This window comes from Prinia subflava, chromosome 2 (assembly GCF_021018805.1).
Source record: "Prinia subflava isolate CZ2003 ecotype Zambia chromosome 2, Cam_Psub_1.2, whole genome shotgun sequence".
In the NCBI taxonomy this organism is placed as follows: domain Eukaryota; kingdom Metazoa; phylum Chordata; class Aves; order Passeriformes; family Cisticolidae; genus Prinia; species Prinia subflava.
This window is the reverse complement of record NC_086248.1, coordinates 86,490,571-86,512,798: the sequence shown is the minus strand read 5'-3', so window position 1 is coordinate 86,512,798 and position 22,228 is coordinate 86,490,571. Positions and strand designations below refer to the sequence as shown.

The 22,228-nt window shown below is 35.3% G+C and overlaps 1 protein-coding gene across 1 annotated transcript in view; it reads left to right on the top strand.

Annotated features, from left to right (window-relative positions):
* DNAH8 (dynein axonemal heavy chain 8) overlaps positions 1–21,576 on the top strand; it is a 127,279-nt gene extending 105,703 nt beyond the window's left edge. The window contains exons 80-92 of the mRNA XM_063390866.1: positions 396–514; positions 1,795–1,997; positions 2,890–2,963; positions 5,247–5,399; positions 7,923–8,078; positions 10,097–10,213; positions 11,348–11,449; positions 11,826–11,986; positions 16,481–16,637; positions 17,159–17,311; positions 17,402–17,591; positions 20,697–20,818; positions 21,289–21,576. Coding sequence (XP_063246936.1) covers positions 396–514; positions 1,795–1,997; positions 2,890–2,963; positions 5,247–5,399; positions 7,923–8,078; positions 10,097–10,213; positions 11,348–11,449; positions 11,826–11,986; positions 16,481–16,637; positions 17,159–17,311; positions 17,402–17,591; positions 20,697–20,818; positions 21,289–21,576 — 1,995 coding nt within the window. The remainder of the gene's footprint in view (positions 1–395; positions 515–1,794; positions 1,998–2,889; positions 2,964–5,246; positions 5,400–7,922; positions 8,079–10,096; positions 10,214–11,347; positions 11,450–11,825; positions 11,987–16,480; positions 16,638–17,158; positions 17,312–17,401; positions 17,592–20,696; positions 20,819–21,288) is intronic.
* Positions 21,577–22,228: the final 652 nt, after the last annotated feature.

Genomic DNA, 22,228 nt, shown 5'->3' with positions numbered 1-22,228 from the left:
TACTGGCACAGATTTTTCTGGTCCTCTTTGTATTTTGTGACCAAAAGGAATTAATTAATTAATCAATGAATCAATCATAGTGTGTTCCTCTTTAGTATAGAATTCTCCTGCTAATTACTGATTTTTTTTAAGTAGATGCATGTGTCTGGGAGGGGAATGCATAGATAAGTGACTGGCTTGAGAGCCTGCATCTTAACACTGATTGCAGCAATTGAATTAATATTATTTGTAATATTTGAATAGCAATTCACATGGCATATGTCTTAAATGCTATAGGCAATGTTACTTGTAATATATCCTAATATAATAATGGCCTCTCATTAAAAGCTATATTGGCAAGGGGACTTTAATGCAACTGAAATATATTTATTTGTGTGTTAATGTAATAAATTTAGATAGCTGCAAGCGACAAGGCATGGAAACACTGGTTTGATAAAGATGCCCCTGAGGAAGAAATTATTCCTAATGGATACAGTGATTCACTTGACACCTTCCGCAAGCTTTTACTCATCAGGTGAGCAACTTCAGAAATTTTGGGAAATTACACAGTTGCAACACATCTCAACCTATCAGTATGCTATCATCACAACAGTGTAATTTTAGTTATCTCTGGGTGACAATTAAATATCAATTCACTCACATGAAATGTTTTTATTCAATTACTTCAGAGCTATCCTCTGATGTCCAGAGGTATTTATAGAAAATATTTTTTATAGCTTTGCTTTTATTTTTAGGAGAAATGGAATCAGAGAACCATATTGCAGTCTTCTTTGAGAAGTCTATGAAAAAGTAGAATATTCCAGATGGTTTTCAATTTTTAAAAAATTTATTTTAAAATTAATTATTTTAAATACCTTTAGACAAGTATTTTTTAAAAAAGAGAGAAGTGAAGATCCAAAATAAGTATTCAAAATCCCATGTGAAAAGTGTGCTATAAATTACATTTTTTGCATCATATAAGACCTCTAAGATCTTGGGGTAAAATGGATTTCCCCAAAGAAGCATTCAGCTGCCTTGTGCATGAGATCATATCTTCCTCCATTTGTTGTATACTTTCCAAGTGCTGTAACAAATAAATCAGAGATACTATGAAATACCCCAACAATGTTATTTACTAGACCGTGATTTGTCTTTCTTTGGAGCAGATTCAACCTGTGCAGTAAAAAAGTCTAGAATCTGATAGAAATAACAGATTGTTAAATGCTCTACACCCAAACAGGGAGGGGATCATCTAAGTCCTAAGCATTTAAATAATCTTCAAAAACTGAAGATTTTCAAAGTAACATATTTTATCCAAAAGTAGTTGTTTGTTTTTCTGTAGGAAAACCACTCATCACCAACACAAATGCAATCCAGTGCAAAAGAATTGAGTTTGTACCCTAAAAGACTAACAGACCCAATGAATCACCTGCAGAGTTTTACTAAAGGGCAAAAACAATCTTAACATTTCCCTCTTTGTGTTCTCCAATACAAAAGTTCTGCTTAAAATGAAGAATATCTCAACCTAATGAAGGTGCTTAGTACAGAAAATTCCAGTGCAAACAGTTAAAGCAAAATTGTAAGCAACTGGAAAGTATCATAATTAGAGGGAAGACCACCAGCTCTGCCTGTTATTGTATCTGTAAAGGCAAACCTACAAACAGATATATGAATGTGTGTGTATGTATACAGATATATAGATATCATGATTTTAAAAAATCCCTCTATTTGATAAGAAATAGAATTTCTAATTTGAATCTGATCTTGGAGGAAGAGGCAGTAAATTTATATCTTCATATGTATTTTAATTTCTAGGTCTTGGTGTCCAGACCGAACACTTTCCCAAGCCAGGAAATATATTGCAAGTTCCTTGGATGAGAAATATACGGAGCCAGTGATTTTGAATTTAAGAAAAACTTGGGAAGAAAGTGACATGCGAACTCCTCTCATCTGTTTCTTGTCTATGGGATCAGACCCAACTGATCAGATTAATTCCTTGTCTAGGAAGCTTAATTTGGGTATGAAAATAATTATTCATTTTCATATGTTAAGACACAGAGGGGCAGTGTAAGTAATTTCAGAGATTTTTTTTTCTGAGAAGTATTTCTTATATTCTCTTGAACCACTGTTTGGTCCTGAAACATCATCTTAGAGATAATATTTTAAATAGAAGACAGTATGCTAAGAACCATTCCGTGTGAAGTTGGACAGTAAATCAAGCCTTTTTTTAATAAATTGCTATCATCCTTCCCAGTGACATAACTTTTTAAAGCCCTATCTTGTAAAGCAATTAATTCTTCTTTTAAAATTCTGTTATGGTGACAATAATATTTTCTTGTTTTAACTCTTAACTGCAGGTAACTTAAAAATCAGTAATCTGCTTAGAAGATTAATTTGTAACAAAAAACAGCTACAAGATCTACATTTGTATATTCTGGACTTCAGTTCTGTATTATATGGAAGTTTTGAAAAAGTGTGAATACAAACTCAGTTGGGAGTAGATCCCACATATTCTTGACTTTAGTCACATTACTATGTTCATAAATACAGCTTTACATCTTTGCATTGTTTATGTACACTTTGAGAAAAATCTCTGTTCGTATTTCAAATGCTCTGGCATTGTTAAAATTTGGCACAAATTCACATTCACAGTCAACATTAGTCACAGTTTTTAACTTCTGTAAGTATGTGTATTTCAATGTTATTATACAAAATGTCAGTGTTTGGAAACTTTATACATAATAACATGATATGATGGTGAAGGGATTCTGCTTTCATAAGTATATATTTTTGCATTAAATTTATTTAATTGTCCTGTATTTATACCACTGTTTTTTGGACTGAATTGAAATTCTTACTTTTTCTCGATATTGTAAGTTCATTAAACTTATATTGTCAAATATGTTATAGAATGTAGGACCATCTCAATGGGCCAAGGACAAGAGGTTCATGCACGTAAACTCATTGAGGTGTCAATGGAACAGGTGGGAAAGAAACATTGCAAAATAAGTTGATGGTCTGTTTTGGTTTTCTTTTACACCCCTTTAGCATGCAGTCTATAATATTTTGCATTTTCATCTTAATATCAAGCATATCTCAGGGTGGCCATGTCTTTTTGAATGCCTGAGTTTAAGAACATTTCTCTGTGTCATGTATATGTGACAATGGAGTCCAAGCCAATACTTCTGTCAGCAGTGCCACTGAGCAGCTTTCCAAAAGCAGCACATTCCTCACTCATCACTTTACTATTAACCAAGGGTAAAAGGACATTGGGTCCTGGTCCTGTCCTGCAGATCCCACCTCTTTACTGGATTTTTTTTTCATTTTTCCCCTCCTATTTGAAAGATACCTGGATGTTGCATAGCTTCTACTAAATAAAATGGTGAGTGCACACATAGCTTAAAGTTGTAGATACAGAAGGTTTTTCTTGCTCCTAATTCTGTTTCACATTTTCCTTACAACTCTGCAAGTGACAGGACCTCTTACTCACCAGCATTTGATGTCTCTTCTTCGTTTCTTTAATTGTCAGTCCTTTGGCTTTGAGTCCCAAGCATGTCTAAGAATTTCTAAACAATATATAAGAATTTTTCTTTAAATGTTGTAGTGTATCTTGTTATGGCAGATGATATTCCCCACCAGTAAAACCATAAAAAACCACCTAAGTAGCAGCTATAGAGAGATCATAATTGAAACCTCAAATACAATATAAAAGTTATAGTACAAAGGTGGTACCTTCTGGTCAGCTGGACACTTCAAGAAGTTGTGAACAGTCTTGAAAATTAAGACATACAGTCATAGTTGCCAGCAAACTCAAAATATGGGGAATCAATCATATCCCTGTATTTTGGAGGGCTAGAATATCTCCACTAATAGAGAGCAGAACATGAGTATTGGCATATAGATGCACACCAATTTGGAAAAAGAGAAAAAAGAAATCTCTTTATAGCAAATGACAATTTATACTATATGCAAGTGCCCACATACATCTGGTATTTGTTTGTTGGTATGTCTAGAATGGCCACTGTCAACTCCCAGTTGATTGCAGTGGTGAAAACTGGAGCATCCCTTCCTTTCTTTTGCCCTTAATTGGAAGCACAAGGAGACTCAAAACAGGACTCCAGTAGAGCTACCAGTAACAAATTCTGAACAACATGCCTTAGTGCTGAAGGGAGGAACATGTGAACATCAGAATTGAAACTACAAAACAGAATTAGTGAATATGAAGACAAATACCTATTTGGATTTTTTGTACCTCTGGCCAAGAGTATATAATATGATTAAAAGTGCTGTGCTGTGTTACAAGATGATAATTTTCAAAAACTAAGTCTGATTCATTTGGAAATGTGCCAAATTGATTAAAGATCTCCCTCAAAAAAGTTGATCCCCGTAAAAGAAGGAAAAAAAACACCTTCATTTAATCTTCTCTTTTCTAGTATCCATCAATTCACCATAAATATTTCAATTATATTTTTTCACCAATAGTTACTCATGTTTTTTTAAATGAGCCAAAACAAAATTGCTAAAATGAAATTACAACCTGTAATGAAATCCACTGTCCATCACTGTTTAGAACTGATTAAATAATGTCCCATTTTAATATCAGGCTTCTAATTCATCAGTCTTCTAAAGTGATGCTAAAAAAGCTGATTGAATTTAAATTCATAAGCAGAAGTTTAGAGAGACAATGATCCAGCTAGGGCTTTCATGCAATTTGAGAGATGAATAAGATCAAAATAAGTGGAGGTTGAATTTCATGCAAATGCCTTTATTGCATATAAGCTAATTGAAGTTATAAACTTTTAGAGTCTTAGTACCACCTCTTTACACTTACTTTAGATTATGTTTTTAACAAATCAGTTTTAAAAAATATGTATTCCTTAAATTTTAACTGTTACTTTTGCGCTCACATTCATTTGGATCTGAGGACAGAATTGCTTATCTTACTGGTGTTTTGCTGGGAGAGTACAGGAACTTCTTTTTGCCACTAGATAGCACTGATACTTTACTTACAGTATTGAGTCTGGTTATAGTATTTTCATTGAGAACAACAGAATGTGGAAATAACTTTTGTACTGACTTATCCTATTTGTTTTATCTCTGCCAATATCCTATAATATCAAAAGAGAATATATATTCAGGAACAGAACAAAAGTTTAAAAGAAAATTGCATGGAAAACCAAAATTGGTTCTTATATAGACAGTTGGCTTTAGCAGTATGAATAACTTGTTCTAAATTTTATATAGTAATAGTTGATATTCTTGTTTAGGGAGGCTGGGTGTTACTTCAGAATTGTCACCTTGGACTGGATTTCATGGATGAATTACTGGAGACACTTCTTACTGCTGAGATCCAGAATGACACATTTAGAGTTTGGATAACTACTGAACAACATCCTAAATTCCCAATTACGTTGTTACAGGTTTGTTCAAATATTTAATTCAGGTACTTCATGAAAATTATTCAAATTAATCATTTAAAGGGCAAAAAAAAATGGAGGGAAACCCCCTCAAACCCAAGAGAAAAATGGACTTATGTTACCATGTAAATATCACTCCAAATAGGATGGTTACTTACCAGTAACTGGAATTTCCTGATGATGCATTATGTGTGAGTCCATACTAATTCTGTACACAGCAGCACTTCAATAAAAACTATTTGGCTTTATTTGTATCCCTTTTTGCCAAACCAGATGCCTCGTGGGCAGATTAATGCCCACAAACGTTCTTCCAGAGAAAGATTTCGGATCCCCCTATAATAAATAAATAAAGTATAAATGGGACAGAACACACATTGATAACACATCTCAGAGAAGATCATCTGCCCGATTTCTTCGGGTGAACTATAAATGGCTGTTCTGTAGATCTCAAGGAGACACTTTTTGCCAGGACCAGGAAAAATGCCTTAACTCTTACAAAGTATGCTTAAGTCACTGATGATAGTTCCCAGCACTCTCACAGTGGTCATAATGCTACTTAATATCTACTGTAATAGATGTATGTTGACATTTCTGTGTTCCCTTTCCTCTAAAAAACAATGTCAGTCTCCTTAGTGGTTCTCATTCTCTCTGAATAAAAATAGATTCCTCACCTGATATCTAGGATGTGAAGGGGGAAGGACTCCTGTCTTGAAAAAGTCTAGAGACAATTTTCAGTAAGAATTGTCTGTCACCATGGTCTGTGTATGGAAAGCTAGGTGTATGGAGTCTTATGTTCTCTCAACAGAAATGAAATCATCCTGCATCTTCAAGGGGTTTATGTATAGTGAGGTATATAGACATACAGTTTGCTAAAAGTGAGTAAAGAGAACTCAGATGAATCTTCACTGCATTTATCTCAAATATTTCACATGTGATTTCCCACTACACCGTGTCACATTTCCTGTTAAAATGTTAACATATTCAGGGATTCCAGACAAAGAATAATTGACAAACCAAAGCCCCATCTCAGAAGAAAAGAGAACTTCTGAGCAGAAGAAAAGAATTTGCTTTGCTTTTTTTAATATAGAATTTTCATGCAAAACTGAACAGGATATCCTTTAAAATGTGGAGACATTGATTTTCAAGTGTTCCAATTCAATCCAACAGTAACAAGCACACAACACAGTCTGTCCATGTGCTGCCTGGCCTTTACTGTCCATTCTGTACAAGCTACCTTGTTATCCAAGCTAGGCACACAAGTACTTACAGTCGGAGGAAAAAAAATCCTTTTATTTTTTTTTGGGGTTCCTCCAGCATTTGTAGTTGTCTTGAGCAACAGAGATTCTGGTAGGGCCGGTCTGTGTCTGAACTAATAAGCATTGTAATGCTTCCATGAGCATTGTCCAGCCCTCGGATGCAGTAGAGCATAGGGGTAAATAGTTACAACATTCTCTGATGTGAAAACCCCTGCTTACTAGCACTTTTCCAAATAATTTGCAGGTATGGTTTGAAAATTAAAATTGTGTAGCCGCTCTTCCCATTAGGCAGTTTGCATGAAACTAAGGGGCTGAATTCTAAGAGGCTCTGGCAATTTACTACTGCAAATACGGATTCAATGCCTGCTGACCACAGTGCACAGGAATATTCTCTGGTGAATCTAATCTGCTGCTGTAGACAGCCACAGAGTCCAGAGTAGCCACTGTGAACACAATGACCTGATCTGAGGAGGAGTGAGATTTCTTTGTATTTACTGTGAAATTCTGGGAACAGAAATAGAATGCTTGTCATTTCTGTTCTTGTCATTTATACTGGATGCTTCTCTTCCATCCTTCAGTCATTGAATCAGGGATATAAAAGCCTTCTGAAAAGCATGGTGACTGCTTGTGTGTCATTGATGAAATTTTTTTGTCCATGGCCAAGTGTCAGTGATGGTTTTAATCAACAGAAATTAACAATCTATATTTAAAGTCCTTTGTGGCCTAATAATCTAGTATGACTGCAGAAGAGAAGGCTGTGGGAAGACCTTATTGCAGCCTTGCAGTACTTGAAGAGACCCATAGGAAAGATGAGGACAGACATTTTTGTATGGCCTGTTGCAACAGAGCAAGGAATTCTGGTTTTAAACTGAAGAAGGTTTTATTTAGATTAGATATATGAAATAAGTTTTTTACAATGAGGGTGGTGAGGCACTGGAACAGGTGGGACCCAGAAAGGTGGTGGATACTCCATCCATGGAAACATTCAAGGTCAAATTGGACAAGACTCTGAGCAACCTGATCTATCTGAAGGTGGCACTGATCATTGTAGGAAGGTTGGACTAGATGGCCTTTAAAAGGTCCTTTCCAACTCAAATTATTCTATGATTCTGTGTGCGCCTTTTATGCAGTTTAAGTACATATCAACTTTATTTCTACAAGGCTTCAGTTATTTACATTTTATTTATGACTAGTAGTTGTGACATTTTCATATGTTGTTATTTTTGTTTCAGTAAACAAATCCAATTCGTTTATATTTTTCTTGTGACAGATTGCTATAAAGTTCACAAATGAACCTCCACAAGGTATACGTGCCGGACTGAAAAGAACATTTTCTGGAATTAGTCAGGATCTGTTAAATGTTAGCAACCTGCCTATGTGGAAACCTTTGCTTTACACTGTAGCTTTCCTGCATTCTACTGTTCAGGTATTTCTTAAAAGGTTTGCAAGTAGTGGTATAATATATGGAGTCAGTCTAATAGCAGTTCCTGAAAAAAACACATTCCGGTATTTGTCGTAGCATCACGCTGCAGGACTAAAGCTTTAACTTCTGTAATCTATATTTTAAGGTTCACTATGATCTCTATTTTTTAAACAGCTTTTAAACAATTCTCATATGATGGGCATTTAGAATTTGTTTTCTCTCATCTAACTTCAGCTGATCAAAAGGTAGTCATTGGGTATACAGGAAAAATCTCTCTCTGTAGTCAATGGAAATAGATAAGCCTGCTGAAACAGAAAACCAGCCTAGCTGTCACAGCTGTGTTTCTCTAAGAGTGAATATTTTTCTAGAGATGTATCTCTCTTTCTCTCCATTGATTTTAAAGGCAATCCAGATGCCTTAGAGTAGCTATTTTCTAGATGGCTAAAATGAAATAAAATTCTTGTCATATCTGTGTCAATGTGTTTTCTACATTAATTCCAATGTGAGAATAATGATATCCATACATTGTACTTTAAAGTAAAATAAGTTTTGAGATCGCAATTTGTACCAATAATTTGAGGTCTCTGAATATACCTCCTTTTCACCAAGGGTCTCAAAATAGTTATAAAACAATGTTTAGCCTTATGTTCTACTGAGCAGGTTGTATTTTTGTTGTAGGCAGCTGGTGAGAGAAGGACAATTTGTTGATGCTCACTGTTAAGATACAGCATCCTGCATTATTTTCCTTCTTCTACCTTTTTTAAACAGTGAAAAAGTTGTTCTGTATACTGCCTCAGGATTATACTGCTCTTGTGGAACTAGAAGATCAATGCTTATTCAACCCATAAGTATTTTTAAAAACTATTACAGCTATTCATCTATTAAGAGATTTTATTTATGAACTGCCAACCAGCAAGCAATACATACATTGTCCTGCCTTTAAACTGACCAATTCTTAATATCCTTTGGTGACAAGGTCGTTATAATAAATATAGCTTAAGAAATAATTCAAGAATCTTGGCAGGAAATCATTACACTTTTCTGCATGGTATTATTGGTTAATGCTGTCTCATCTGCTTATAAACAATATTTGATTTTGAAAAATAAAAGGTGGGGGCTTTTTTCATTCTGGCATTCTAGTTCTTTTTAAATATTGTAGCTAGGGTGCCTAAATGTTACTTCAGTTGTCAAAGACTGTCAGTGACTGCTGGTAATATAAAATATGATAAATATGTTATCTTAGTTAATTTAAAAATTTAATTTATTCTTTTTATAAAGGTCAGCACTATTCAGAAACTTAGTTCTTAACTTCTTGAATTTATTTGTTCTACATTCTGAAAAAAACCCCTGAGCAATTTAACTGAGGTTGCTTTAACAAATTCGTGAGAAATCTAAAAGTGCTGGATGTTTGAAGTGTTTGGGCCACAGAATAATTATTTATTAACTTTCATAGTTAACAATTTTTCTGTTACTACAACTGTTATCACTTTATACATGTATGCAATAATAAATTTGAATAATGTAATTGTGGCAACCTTAAAATAAAGTTGTGAATTTTGAAAAATGTACATTAAAAAAATGAAACAATGATACAAAAGAGGCAATTTGGATCTCTTTGGACAACTGAGCATAAATATAGGAGCTTGAAAATTTGAAACAATTATTAGTCAGCAATATATGTAAAAAGAAATTAAAAACTGTACAATGCTAAATTAATTAATTACTTAATATAAAAAGCTCATTATCCACACAGAAGTGAGGCATTGCAAACCCGTGACTTATAAATTGATTAGTACAGTTATTAATAAATGATTTTGTTGCTTTTTATGTAAATATTTATCCCTAATGGTATAACTTAGCTGTATTATTGATGTGTATGAGGCATACAACCATTTTCTTGGCTACCCTTCTTCTCCAGTTCAATCATTTACTCCACTTGTATTGTTATTATCGAAATTTATTAAGGAAAGAAAACTGTAAGTTGTTTCATAAATATATTTGCTTTTCATTTTGTTCCTAAGGAGCGACGCAAGTTTGGACCTTTGGGTTGGAATATTCCCTATGAATTTAACTCAGCAGACTTTACAGCCAGTGTTCAGTTTATACAAAATCACCTAAAAAAAATTGACATCAAGAAGGTGAATACTGAAATCTGTATACAGTACATTTTAATGTTTTGTATGGCAGCAGCAATTGTTTTTTTTCTCATATTTATCATAATTTACTCATTGCTATTCATTTAGTGGCACTTCTAATGATCAAAGTTTGAGGTTCCCTGCAAGAAAATCAAGCTGAAATATTTTATGTGCTGTCTTGCATATAAAAATACATATTTGTTAAGTATGTTAAAATTTGTTTTTCTTTTTCACTACTATATCCAAAATTAACAAATCTGTATGTTATCTGTTTTGGAAAGGGAGCTAAGATATTTACTGAGTTTGAGAGAGCCAATCAAACTTCTCTACAGCTACCGTTTGGTCTTCTACTACTGAGCAGGGAATAGCCATTCCTTATGAAGCAGCACTCGGCCAAGAGGGAAAGAGGAGAAGCAGGGAGAAGGGGTGGGGAGGGTGGAATGGGAGGTAAGAAGAGAGGCAAATAGCAGCTGTGAGTGATTTCAGGTCAAACAAGTAATAGTGAAATATATTGTATATTATATATTATGAGAGTTTACTTCTAGAGATGAAGGCATATGAGGAGTGGCTGAGGGAGCTGGGCGTGTTTAGCCTGGAGAAAAGGAGGCTCTCTTGTCACTCTCTACACCTCCCCAAAAGGAGGCTGTAGCCAGGTGGAGATCATCCTCTTCTCCCAGGCAACCAGCAACATGACAAGAGGACACAGCCTCAGGCTGTGCCAGGAGAGGTTTAGGTTGAACATGAGGAGGATTTTCTTAGTGGGAAGGGTTGTCAAGCATTGGAATGGATAGCCCAGGAAGGCTGTGGAGTCACTGTGCCTGTAGGTGTTCAGGAAACAACTGGACATGGCTCTTAGTGAATGGTCTAAACTGGTGTTTGGTCAAAGATTGGACGTGAGGCTCTTAAAAGTCTTTTCCAACCTTAATAGTCCTGTGGTTCTATATTTATAACAGCAGGATCAAGCCCAACTCTTCTATAAATTACAGAGTTGAGATCAGTAAATACATTAGAAATAAAGTATTATTTTTATATTATTTTTTCTGTTTACATTTGAGAATATTATGAGCTTCAGATTTATATTTAAGTTCTGCTTACATATAATAATTGTAGTCTTTCATGTACTTTACTTGCATCCAGGGGATATCGTGGAACACAGTACGCTACATGATTGGAGAAGTACAGTACGGAGGCCGAGTCACAGATGACTACGATAAGCGTCTTCTTAATTGCTTTGCAAGGGTAGGAGACCTTGGAAATACAGGAAATACAGTTACTTGGCATTTTTATTGGCAGCTGCAACACAGAAATCAGAAGGCCTTCTTTCTGCTGAATATGCACTTCACCAGTTTATAGGACTTTTCAAAGTAAAATGGATTTTTCCAAACATCATTCTTTGGCAGTGAGGGTCTTCGCCTTGGTTCCTCTTTGGTGAGGAGCAGAAGCTTAAAAATACTTACCTGGAAGTCAAACTTAATAGACATAATATTAAAGTAAAATAAGATGCAGTTGCTGAAACAGGAACCCTAATCCTCCAAGAGTAAAAGGGAGATTAAAAAGCCCTCTAAGTAGCAAAGTAATTATTGTCTTCCTTTTTTTCCCCATGGATTTTTCACAGGTATGGTTTAATGAAAGTATGTTTGACAGTGCTTTCTGCTTTTACACTGGGTATAAAATTCCAGTATGCAAAACCCTGGAACAGTACTTTGACTACATCCAGTTACTCCCTGCCATGGACACCCCAGAGGTGTTTGGTCTCCATCCCAATGCTGATATTACGTAAGTAGGTCTCAACATATTGAAAATGGAGAATATTTCTTTTAGTATTTGGAAACAAATCCCTATCAGATATTTAAGTAAAGTATATTTTTCAGAGGAAACCTAGGATTCATGTGAATTTCTCTGTTGAGTGGGAAAATTTCTGTGTATTGTTATAAATGCCATATCTTCAGCTACATTTTACATGTCCTTTCAAAGTGGTTGGAACTCTTATTATTTACTACTTATGATTTTACTGTTTTTAATTGAAAGCATTATGGATCTTTTATATGAACATGTGATAGGTAGTTCTATACAGTTCAACTAGAGAAAATTTCTAGTATTTACCTTCTGTTTCAAACAGTTTCTTTTTCTGTGCACAATTGTTAAATGATTCTCTGGATAGTAATTTGGTTTACAAGCGTGCCTTTGGATGCAACTACAAACTTCAGTTGCAATCAGTCCTGCCATTTCCATTATTTAAAAAGAGGCTTTTCAACTGCACCGAGTACTAACTCCATTTCAAATTTTATCTTTGAGTGAATTTACTCTTTCATTCCAAATAATCTGTGCAACAGCTTGCCCTTTATTTCTTTCTAATATTATATGCCTTGTGAAAGGATATGAACAGCATCATATTTTTTTCACTAGAGTTCTTAATAATTCTTCCATGAAATATTGCATTTTCATGTGCAGTATGTCCACATTCCACATTTATCATTCCTTCCCGTAGCTATTTTTCTACTTTTAAATAAACAAATGTTATTCAGCAAAGCTGCTGTGAAAACCTAACATCATCTAATATTTTTGAATGAAACAATAATTTCCCACAATTTTTCAGTCTCAAAGCTGAGAGGCTGATGCCATGTCAAGAGGCCTGTATTCTAAGTATGCTGTGAGAAGAGTACACGGTTTTATTTTCAGCTGTGCCTAGCACACACCGCTGTTAATATATGCTTGTGAAGAAAAGCATCTAGGAGTAGATTCTGTTTCAAGTCATTCTCTGATAGTTGCAAGACCCTGCGCCCAGAAATGATTAAAGAAGAAAGAAGAGCCAAGATTTAACAGTGAACTAAACAAAGTCTTGAGGAGAGACAGACATGCTTTAGATCCAAAATTAGGCTTGTAGGAGAGCTAATTTATAGGGGGAAACTTGAGACTAACACAGTGAGTAGGAACGGCTCTCTGGTTTCTCTTTAGTGCTCAGTTTTTCTTCCACTTGGTATCTAACATATTCCTGTTGGTTTAGCCCTTTTTTCTTTTTCCTGTAGATTTTGCCTTGTAGGTATTTCTTTAGAGTTTGGAGAAAATGTTCAACAGCTTCATGCTTTTTTCCATGTCTTATCACGGTCTGTTATTAGCAACTATGCACAGCAATTGTGTCTGAATTTCATCTTTGACCCACAGACCAAATGGATTAACATCCCACACAATATTAAAAAGTTCTATTCAAATTCTCCGTATGGTATCTTGTCAACTCATCTCAGAGTATGCAGAAGGCTGACTGCTAGAACTGAAACCCTGAGAGAGCAAAGACCTCTCCATGTTACTATTACTGAGGACAAGAAAAATCTTATCTCTCCTAATTTACTGTGGCAGTTTTACAGTTCAGCCAAAATCTCAATCTGCTGGTTCCAGTTGTAAGGCTTCAATGAATTTCAATGCTTTCATTTAGGATTAACACCTGAAGTCATTGAGAGTGATTTTAACTTGCTGTATGAATCATAGGCTCTGCAAAAGATGCATACTTAACAGGTATCTGAGCAGGAAAAGAATATGCTGACAATCTTCTGCCAAAACCCCTTCCCAATTGGTTCCCTACTGAATCCTTAAATGTAGCTGAATTTTTGTTAAGCTATGGCAAGCTGGTGAATGTAAGGTTTTGAACACCCTGCTGCAATAGATATTGCTGTTTTCTACACAAAGCTGAGGCAATGTTTCTGTCACATCCATTTTCTCTTAGTTTACACTTCCAGTACAGAAAATCCCTGTTGGCACAGATTCCAGCTATCAAATAATGATAGTACGTTACATCTAAACTCTTGAGAAAATACTCTTAGTAATGCTTTTTGGAGTAAATCAAAATCCACAGAAATTAATTTTCTTTTTTCTTCTTATGATACAATTCACTTTACAATACTGCTTTAGGGAAAAAACAATATATAAGTAAGTATTGAGTGCTTTATCTGACATACTTTTAGGCAACACTGACACTGTAAATGAGATTCATTTAATGTTGCTTCCTTTATGGTTACCTACACTTCCTTAACAGTAATAGAGAAAAATTGATCTTCGTAAAGTGCAATTTCTCTCATCACAAAGCAGACATCTAAAATACATGAGCTGAATTGGGCAATCTAGACAAAAAGCTGTAATGGAGACATCTACGCATAAATATCTACATGTGATGAGAGTCGACCCATCGCGTGCAACTGATTCTGTTCTCAGGAGCATGGTACTTCCTCTACAGACTTCTGTCATCTTTTTATCATTATTGTTTGCATCTATACTTCATTTTATTTGTAATCTAAAGGAAAGTGAGTTTTTCCAAAGCCCAGAAAAATGTTGTTGCGCAGTGGTTTTTATGTCGAATATGTCCCAGTGGTATGTAAATAAAGTTTCTTCTTGGTATTTTAATCTCACTTCCACACTAGAAAATTATTTTTAATTATGTAGGGATTGAGATACATCATTTTGTCTTTTCTATTTTTATTTGCAAAAAAGTCTTGTTCAGGCAGTAATTGTTATTTATATGAGATTCACATAATTTCTCCTCTTCAGAATGTTCCTAGCTTGTGTCATTGAAGAAAGGAATGTCACTAACCTTTGATTCTGTTCCTTTGATGGTATTTTTCAAAAGCTGTTCTCTCCTTTTCCCCCAAGACTTCATACTGCCTTCTTTTTAAAATAGTTTCTATTTATTTTTTAGATTGTGAGAGACCATTTTTCAGATTCTGTAATTTACCATAATTTAATTGATGTAATAATCAGGGAACCTACACCTTCTACATAAAATAGTCTGACAGCAGAATTTGAAGAATAGTACTTTCAGTATGAAGAGGAAGGTTCACATCCCCCTAATCACTAGTTCTTAAATCAGCAAGACAGAAAGTAAAAGTTACAACCACCAATGTGTTGTAACAGTATGTCATCCAAATTACCAATGAAGCCATGAGTCCAAGAGAAATTTTATCTTTTCTGCTCATACGTAGTATTGAATAAGTCTTTCATTCTTTTAATGGGGCCATAATTTGAAAGAACTCTTGAGAGTTTTGAGTCTAAAGTCAAAGGTTATGAAAAACCTTGAAAGCCCCCATCACTCCTACTTTTAGAGGCAGAAATTATATCCTCTCAGAAGCAAACTCCCAGTACTGTTTCTTCTGATTTTCTGATTTATCATCTTTATAATTGCCTTTTTTTTTTTTTTTTTTTTTTCCCTGAAATACTGTGGTATCTAGCTTCTCTAGCACTGTGACATTGTATCCAAAGCATCTTTAGGGTGTTAGGAGTTCACACTTTCTATCCTTGGTTTCATGTGTTGTATAATGCATATGTATTATGCATGACAAAGTTATAGAAGGATATGGGTGTCATATGAAAGTTGAAAAGTAAAGCTGACAAAGCTGACATGCAAATCTGAGCTTTGAATCAGTATAAATGTGTGTCCTACATCGCTCACTGATGTATGTTCCTTGTGTAGCTGATACCAGAAGGTAAAAGCAGGCATTGCAAACACTTCATTACTTCAGGCTTTCTTTCTTATTTCCCCTCATAGCTCTATGCCACTGGATAGCACTGTAACAAAAATACTCCTATAATTCTTCTGTTGAAGGACTGATGTGGTCTACCATCTTTCATTATCCAATGCCACACAGATTTAATTCACATTTTTGTATTGACTTAGAACATTAATTTACATTAGCACTGTCCATGCTTTACTATGGAATAGAAGTTTTTTTACCTGCAGTGCTGTAAATCTAGCAGCCTTGTCATTAATCCTGAAGCATCTCAAAGCACAATGAATTTACTAATTATTAAAGGGGTAGCTTGCAGAGTTATACCTCCACCCTTTCCTGCTTCTGCATTAGATTTTTAAGAAGTAGTTAAATGAGGTAAATACTCCTCCTTGTTACAAAACTTCTCTTGCTTGTTCTCAACAAATAGCTCTTTAGATCTTAAGCAGGAATATGCCATTTCCTCCCCTTTCCTCAGAATCTCTAGTATGACAGGTTTTTCTGCCACCTCACAATCTCAGTTTGCAGACCTCCTTCTTATCCCTGGATTTGACACACAGCAATTGTATAACAGGGAAGAGGGAAGTTCATATTCTTCAAAATTGTGGTAAACCAAACCTTCATGATCAGCATAATACGGTTGGTGCAGGATGCAAAGGAAAACAGTTTTGTGCGAGTTTTGATTTACTTCATGGCATACTGGTTTTTGTGTGTTCTACAAAGTTATCATTAACTATTAAAAAATTCCATGTAACTTATAACATATTTCTCATCCTCTCAGATACCAGAAAAATGCATCAGCTGATGTTCTAGATACTATTACCAACATACAGCCTAAAGAAAGTGGCGGAGGATCTGGAGAAACTCGAGAATCAGTTGTTTATCATTTAGCTGAAGAGATGCTAGAGAAACTTCCTCCAGATTACATACCTCATGAGGCAAGCTAATCTTAGTCTTGTTTTACTGTTCTCTCTGTTGAGTTTTCACACTACACATTCCAAAACAGAAACACCAAATTGGATAAAAGATCATCTAAGTAGTAGCAGATTCAAGTAACGAACCAACACCCTTATTGCTACCATCATGAATTGATACGAAGATTTTTTTTGTCTCAAATCAAGTCATCTAACAACTGGCCATGGAGATATGTCAGGGAGACTACACTTGGACTTCCAAAGCTGCTTGTGAAAACAGAAAAAAATCAGTCTCGACATTTTGTGATAGCAGGCTCCTAAGGCCTTCTGGGTGAAGTCCTGTTCTAGCAAAATGATGAGTAATTGGGTAGTATCAGACAAAAAGTAAAAACTGCAGCAGTTTTAATGGGGTAAACTTTAATTGAATGATATAGAAATCTAGTATTTACTTTTCTGAACACACAAAAAGTTAAGATGTTGCATACTACAACAGCATTTCAACAATTTAGACTTAACTAAATTTCTTCTGTGCTTTTATAATTTAGGTAAAAGCTCGTTTAGTTAAAATGGGAGCACTTAACTCTATGAACATTTTTCTTCGTCAAGAAATTGACCGCATGCAGAAGGTGATCACAGTTGTACGCACCAGTTTGAATGATCTGAAACTAGCCATAGAAGGAACTATTGTTATGAGTGAGGCAAGTAGAGTACTTGTACTATATATGGAACGCTGTGCTTTAAACTATTAAATTGATTTATTTACTTTGAATATTATTTAATTCTTTCAGAATTTAAGAGATGCACTTGATAACATGTATGATGCTCGAATCCCTCAAGTATGGAGAAGAGTATCTTGGGAGTCTTCCACACTTGGCTTCTGGTTTACTGAACTTTTGGATAGAAATGCTCAATTATCTGCTTGGATATTTCACGGAAGACCAAAGGTGTTCTGGATAACTGGATTCTTTAATCCGCAAGGTAAGGTTACTGAAAAGACTTGAGTAGTAACGTACTGAGTAGTAATTTAATGGTTATAGTGCCAGAGTGTGTCACAGAAGCCAAGATGAAAAATCGGTTCAATGTGCACTCACAGCCCAGGAAGCCAACCTTAGCCTGGGCTGCATCGAATGAAGTGTGGCCTGCAGGGCAGGGGAGGTGGCTCTGCCCCTCTGCTCTGCTCAGCTCTGGTGAGAGCCTACCTGGAGTGCTGCATCCAGCTCTGAGGCCCTCACAGAAAGGATGTGAACCTGCTGGAGTGAGTGCAGTGATGGGCCATGAAGATCAGAGGGCTGGAGCACCTCTTTTATGGTGGCAGGAAGAGAGAGTTGGGGCCATTCAGCCTGGGGCAAAAGGCTCTGGGTTGACCTTGATAGAACCTTCCAGTACCTAGAGGGGGCTACAGGAGAGCTGGAGAGGGACTTTTTGCAATTGCATTTAGTGATAAAATAAGGGAGGACAGATTTAAACTGAAAACAGTTAGGTTTAGAACTGATATGATGTATGTGAAGAATTCTTTACCGTAAGGGGTTAAGGCATTGGAACAGATTGCCCAAAGACGTGTGGGTGCCCCATTCCTAGCAGTGTCTAAGTGTTTGGACTTGGTCTAGTGTAATTCTATAATTCTATTTTTTTTTGTGTGCATGTGTGTGCATGTGTGTGTGTGACCCTGCCCACAGCAGAGGAGTTGGAACCTGCTGACTCTTAAGGCCCCTTTCAGCCCAAACCATTCTCTGTGATTCTGTGGTTCTCTGATCTTTTAGTCTGATCCAAACTCCCCAGGTTTTATGTTATAAGAAGGAAAACATACGGTTAATAAATAAAATAGATTGTCTTGCTGACATATTGTAGCATGATATTATACAACTTCTAACGAAAGTATACTTAATGATAATGATACAGCTTTTAAAGAAAATACTATTTTTCTCTGGTTTGAAACTGTTTAACTCATTGCAAACTGTAAGTTGCAAGTATGGTAGAGCTTTAATCTAGAGCAAGATGTTACAGTAGCAACAAAATGACTTTTTACAGTACAGTAAGAGCAATCACTCACTGCAACAACCTCATCAGAGACATGGTAAAGTCCCCATTTCTGGAGGTCTTCAAGATGTAATTGGACAGAACTAGATAATCTCATCTAGTCTTCCCTTTCCCATGAAAGGTTGGACCAGGTGAACTTCCTGTATCTCTTCCAACGTGGGCTGTTCTATGATTCTATGAATGTGCAATTTTACCAGAATTTATGGCAGTTCTTTGTCTTTCACAGAGAATCATCAAAATGTAGTTTTACAATGTATTCATTTCACAGGTTATTTAATGAACAGTTTCTTCAAATTCATCAAATATATGCTGTGAAGTACAAGTGAATATTATCTATCACTATCTGTTATAGCTTGATATTTTTACCATTTAAAGGAAGGAGGAAGAAGAACAAATTATAACCATCTCCATGACTAAAAAACCCAATTACCTTCAGAGATGTGTGTTCCTAGGAGAATCTCCTTCAGCCTACACAACTACCCATACAAAATTCTCATGAGAAACTTCTGTGTGACACCTATGAGGTGTTGGTGGGGTTTTTTGTTTGTTTTGTTTTATTTTGTTTTTTAATTAGAATTAACCTCTGAAATTCTTGAATGTTATATGAGTTACCTTTGCTTTGTGATCCTTCTGTTATTACTGGCCCTCCTACTGCCAGAACTCTGAAAAGTACTAATACCACAGTCTATTTTAGAGTCACTTTCAGAAACATCTGAGGTGCTTGGAATGCATCCAGTTTATTATTAAAAGATGGTACTGGGATGCCAGTCAAAGCATCACTCCATTTATATCCTAAGTGGCACAGCTGATAAGCATACTGATATCTGGTGATTCAAAAGCAGCACTCACAGCGGTGTAAAAGATAATGGACCACATTCTTTTGACAAATGAAAACATCTGGCCTAACAGGCATCAAACCTAGATCCAGATGGTCTTGAACTTTATTATTGCTTCAACCTCTGTGTTAAAACACCCCAAAAGTAGTCCTGCAGCTAGAAAGAGGTTTGCTAAGTGCAAAATGTGTGCTGTGGGTGGGGTGAGGTGAGTATGTTCGTAATATCACACTATATTTGTAATACGCTCACCAGGAAATTCACTGTTAAGTGTGCCGTTCTCTATGTTAACTGCTCTTTCTTCGTCTCGATCTCTATGACTCTCAGTTCCAAGCAGTTCTCTATGTCATAGCTTAAAACAGCAGATAATGAGTTTTTGATGACTTCCTTGTTATCTTCTGCCACACAGAGAAACAACCAGGTATTTGGTACTACTGTTTCTGGTTTTGTAGCTTTTTCCTTTGTAACGCATTCAAACCTCTTTGCTGCTCCGTCATCTGTGCTTTTACTATTCAGCCATTTGCATCTCAAACCTTTCTTATTTCAAACTTCTGTAAAGTCTGTTCAAAACAATACTCAAAAAAGTCACCTAACTGACTGCTCAGTTATGTCATCCTCTACTTTCATTTCTGTCTGACACCCTCTCTTCCCCTAACAAAATGTACACGTCTCATTCTTCATAGGCCCTGCATTAACTGGATTCCCCATACTCACAGTTATTTTATTTTCATATTCAGACACATATTTTCTGTTTTCCATCAATGAAATCCATTCTACTTCTTTCATTTAAAACACTCCCACCTTTTAGCTAAGTTGCCTTTACATAAACATCAGCTCACACAATGGATAACTTGTTTGCCTTGAAATTCTTTCTTGAAAGACACCTTAATCATGGATCCTGTAGCTGATTGCCTTACGACCATTTGTAAGTCAGTGTCATGACCAAATATTTCTTAATAGAGTAATTTAATAGAAGAAAAAAGTAAGTGCCATTTAAAAATGTTTTTCTCTGTGTAATGCACACTATGCCATTTTGTCACTTGTTCCTATTTTGTTCCCAGAGCAAAGTTTGCTATCATTAGTCAGGATGCTCATTTTTAATAGAACTCTGATTATCTGTCTATAAGTTCAGTGCAGAACCACGCTAATAACTGAGCAATATTTTATTTTATCATCTGAGATAAATACTAAATGTCTGGCTTGATTTCTCAAGGATTCCTGACTGCAATGAAACAAGAAGCAACTCGAGCACATAAAGACTGGGCTTTAGATAAAGTTGCAGTGCATAATAATGTGCTAAAGCTAACCAAAGAGGAAATCACATCATCTCCTTCTGTATGTATGACATGCAAAGATGTTTCAGTATTAATTTTGCTATTTAATTTATATTATGCATCACTCAGGTTTTTTTTGATTGTTAGAGGAAAAAGTTACTACTGTCTTCACCTTAATGTTTTTGCTTAGCATAGAAACCAAAGACTAATTATGAAGATTTTAATTAAGTTAGAAAAATATTTCATTAAAAAAACTGTTTCACTGTACACCTGTTGATTTTTGGAATTTATAGGAAAGTTTACATGAAACTTTGTAGTATATAGACTTTATTAAACAACTTTTGCTGCCCTCCATTTCAGTAGCATTATCTTCTGAAAAAGGATTATATTATAGTTTAAAATGAAATAGTTTGAAGATCTTCAAACTATACTGTCAGATATTTTTTGCTATAAAACATATATTTCTTTTAACGGTTTAAGACAATTATTGTGCTTAATATGTTGTGATGTATCTGCTGACTCTTCACACAGGAAGGAGTATATATCTATGGGCTCTACTTGGAAGGTGCAGGCTGGGACAAGCGACGAAGCATACTCGTTGAATCTACACCAAAGATTCTTTTTGTCCAGCTGCCTGTGCTCCATATGTTTGCTGTTGATTCAACCAGACCTAAAGAATCCAAGCTCTATGTTTGTCCTCTTTACAAGAAGCCCAAGAGGACAGATTTGAACTTTATTACAGAGGTATTTTTAAAGACAGCAAAGTCTCCAGACCACTGGATTCTGAGAGGAGTGGCTCTTCTCTGTGACATCAAGTAAGATGTTTTTCCTACTATGGTAGAAGAGAAATATGTGGCACATGTAACAAATTAAATGTGTAATTCTTCTACTGCTCTTTATTTGGTGGCTACTTGTCATTATACTAAAAATTGCATTTCAGTCTTGGCTTACTGATTTTTTTCCTCTGCTTTCAGTAAATTCAGTTTGCCTTGACTGTTGACAGTTTGAAAGTAAATCTTTCCAAATAAGTTCATTGCTTGTAGTCTCTGAAGTATGCATTATATTGCTTTAAATGGATATTTGCTTTAATAATGTCAAATAAAATGCTATTAAACCTTAAAAATGAAAAGCTTTGCTTTTTTGCATTCTTTCACATGTACAACTTGATGTATGATGACAACAAAATTTAAAACCTTCTAGATACAAATTTAAATTCCTAGATTCTGCATGATACACAACTTATTTTCTGTGCATCTGCAGGAAACTATATGACAGAAAAATATATTTGATCCATATTTTTTTGTTTGGGCTTTCTCAGAACTCACTTGTTCTTGTTGAACTATCTAGATTAAGCAAAACTACACCAGGAATGTTTATGTCTGGAATATCTGACAGAGACCAGTAGGTTTTCTGTCCAGTTTAGATGTGTGGGAACAGAAGACGAACTTCCAATTACTAAACATGGATTTTT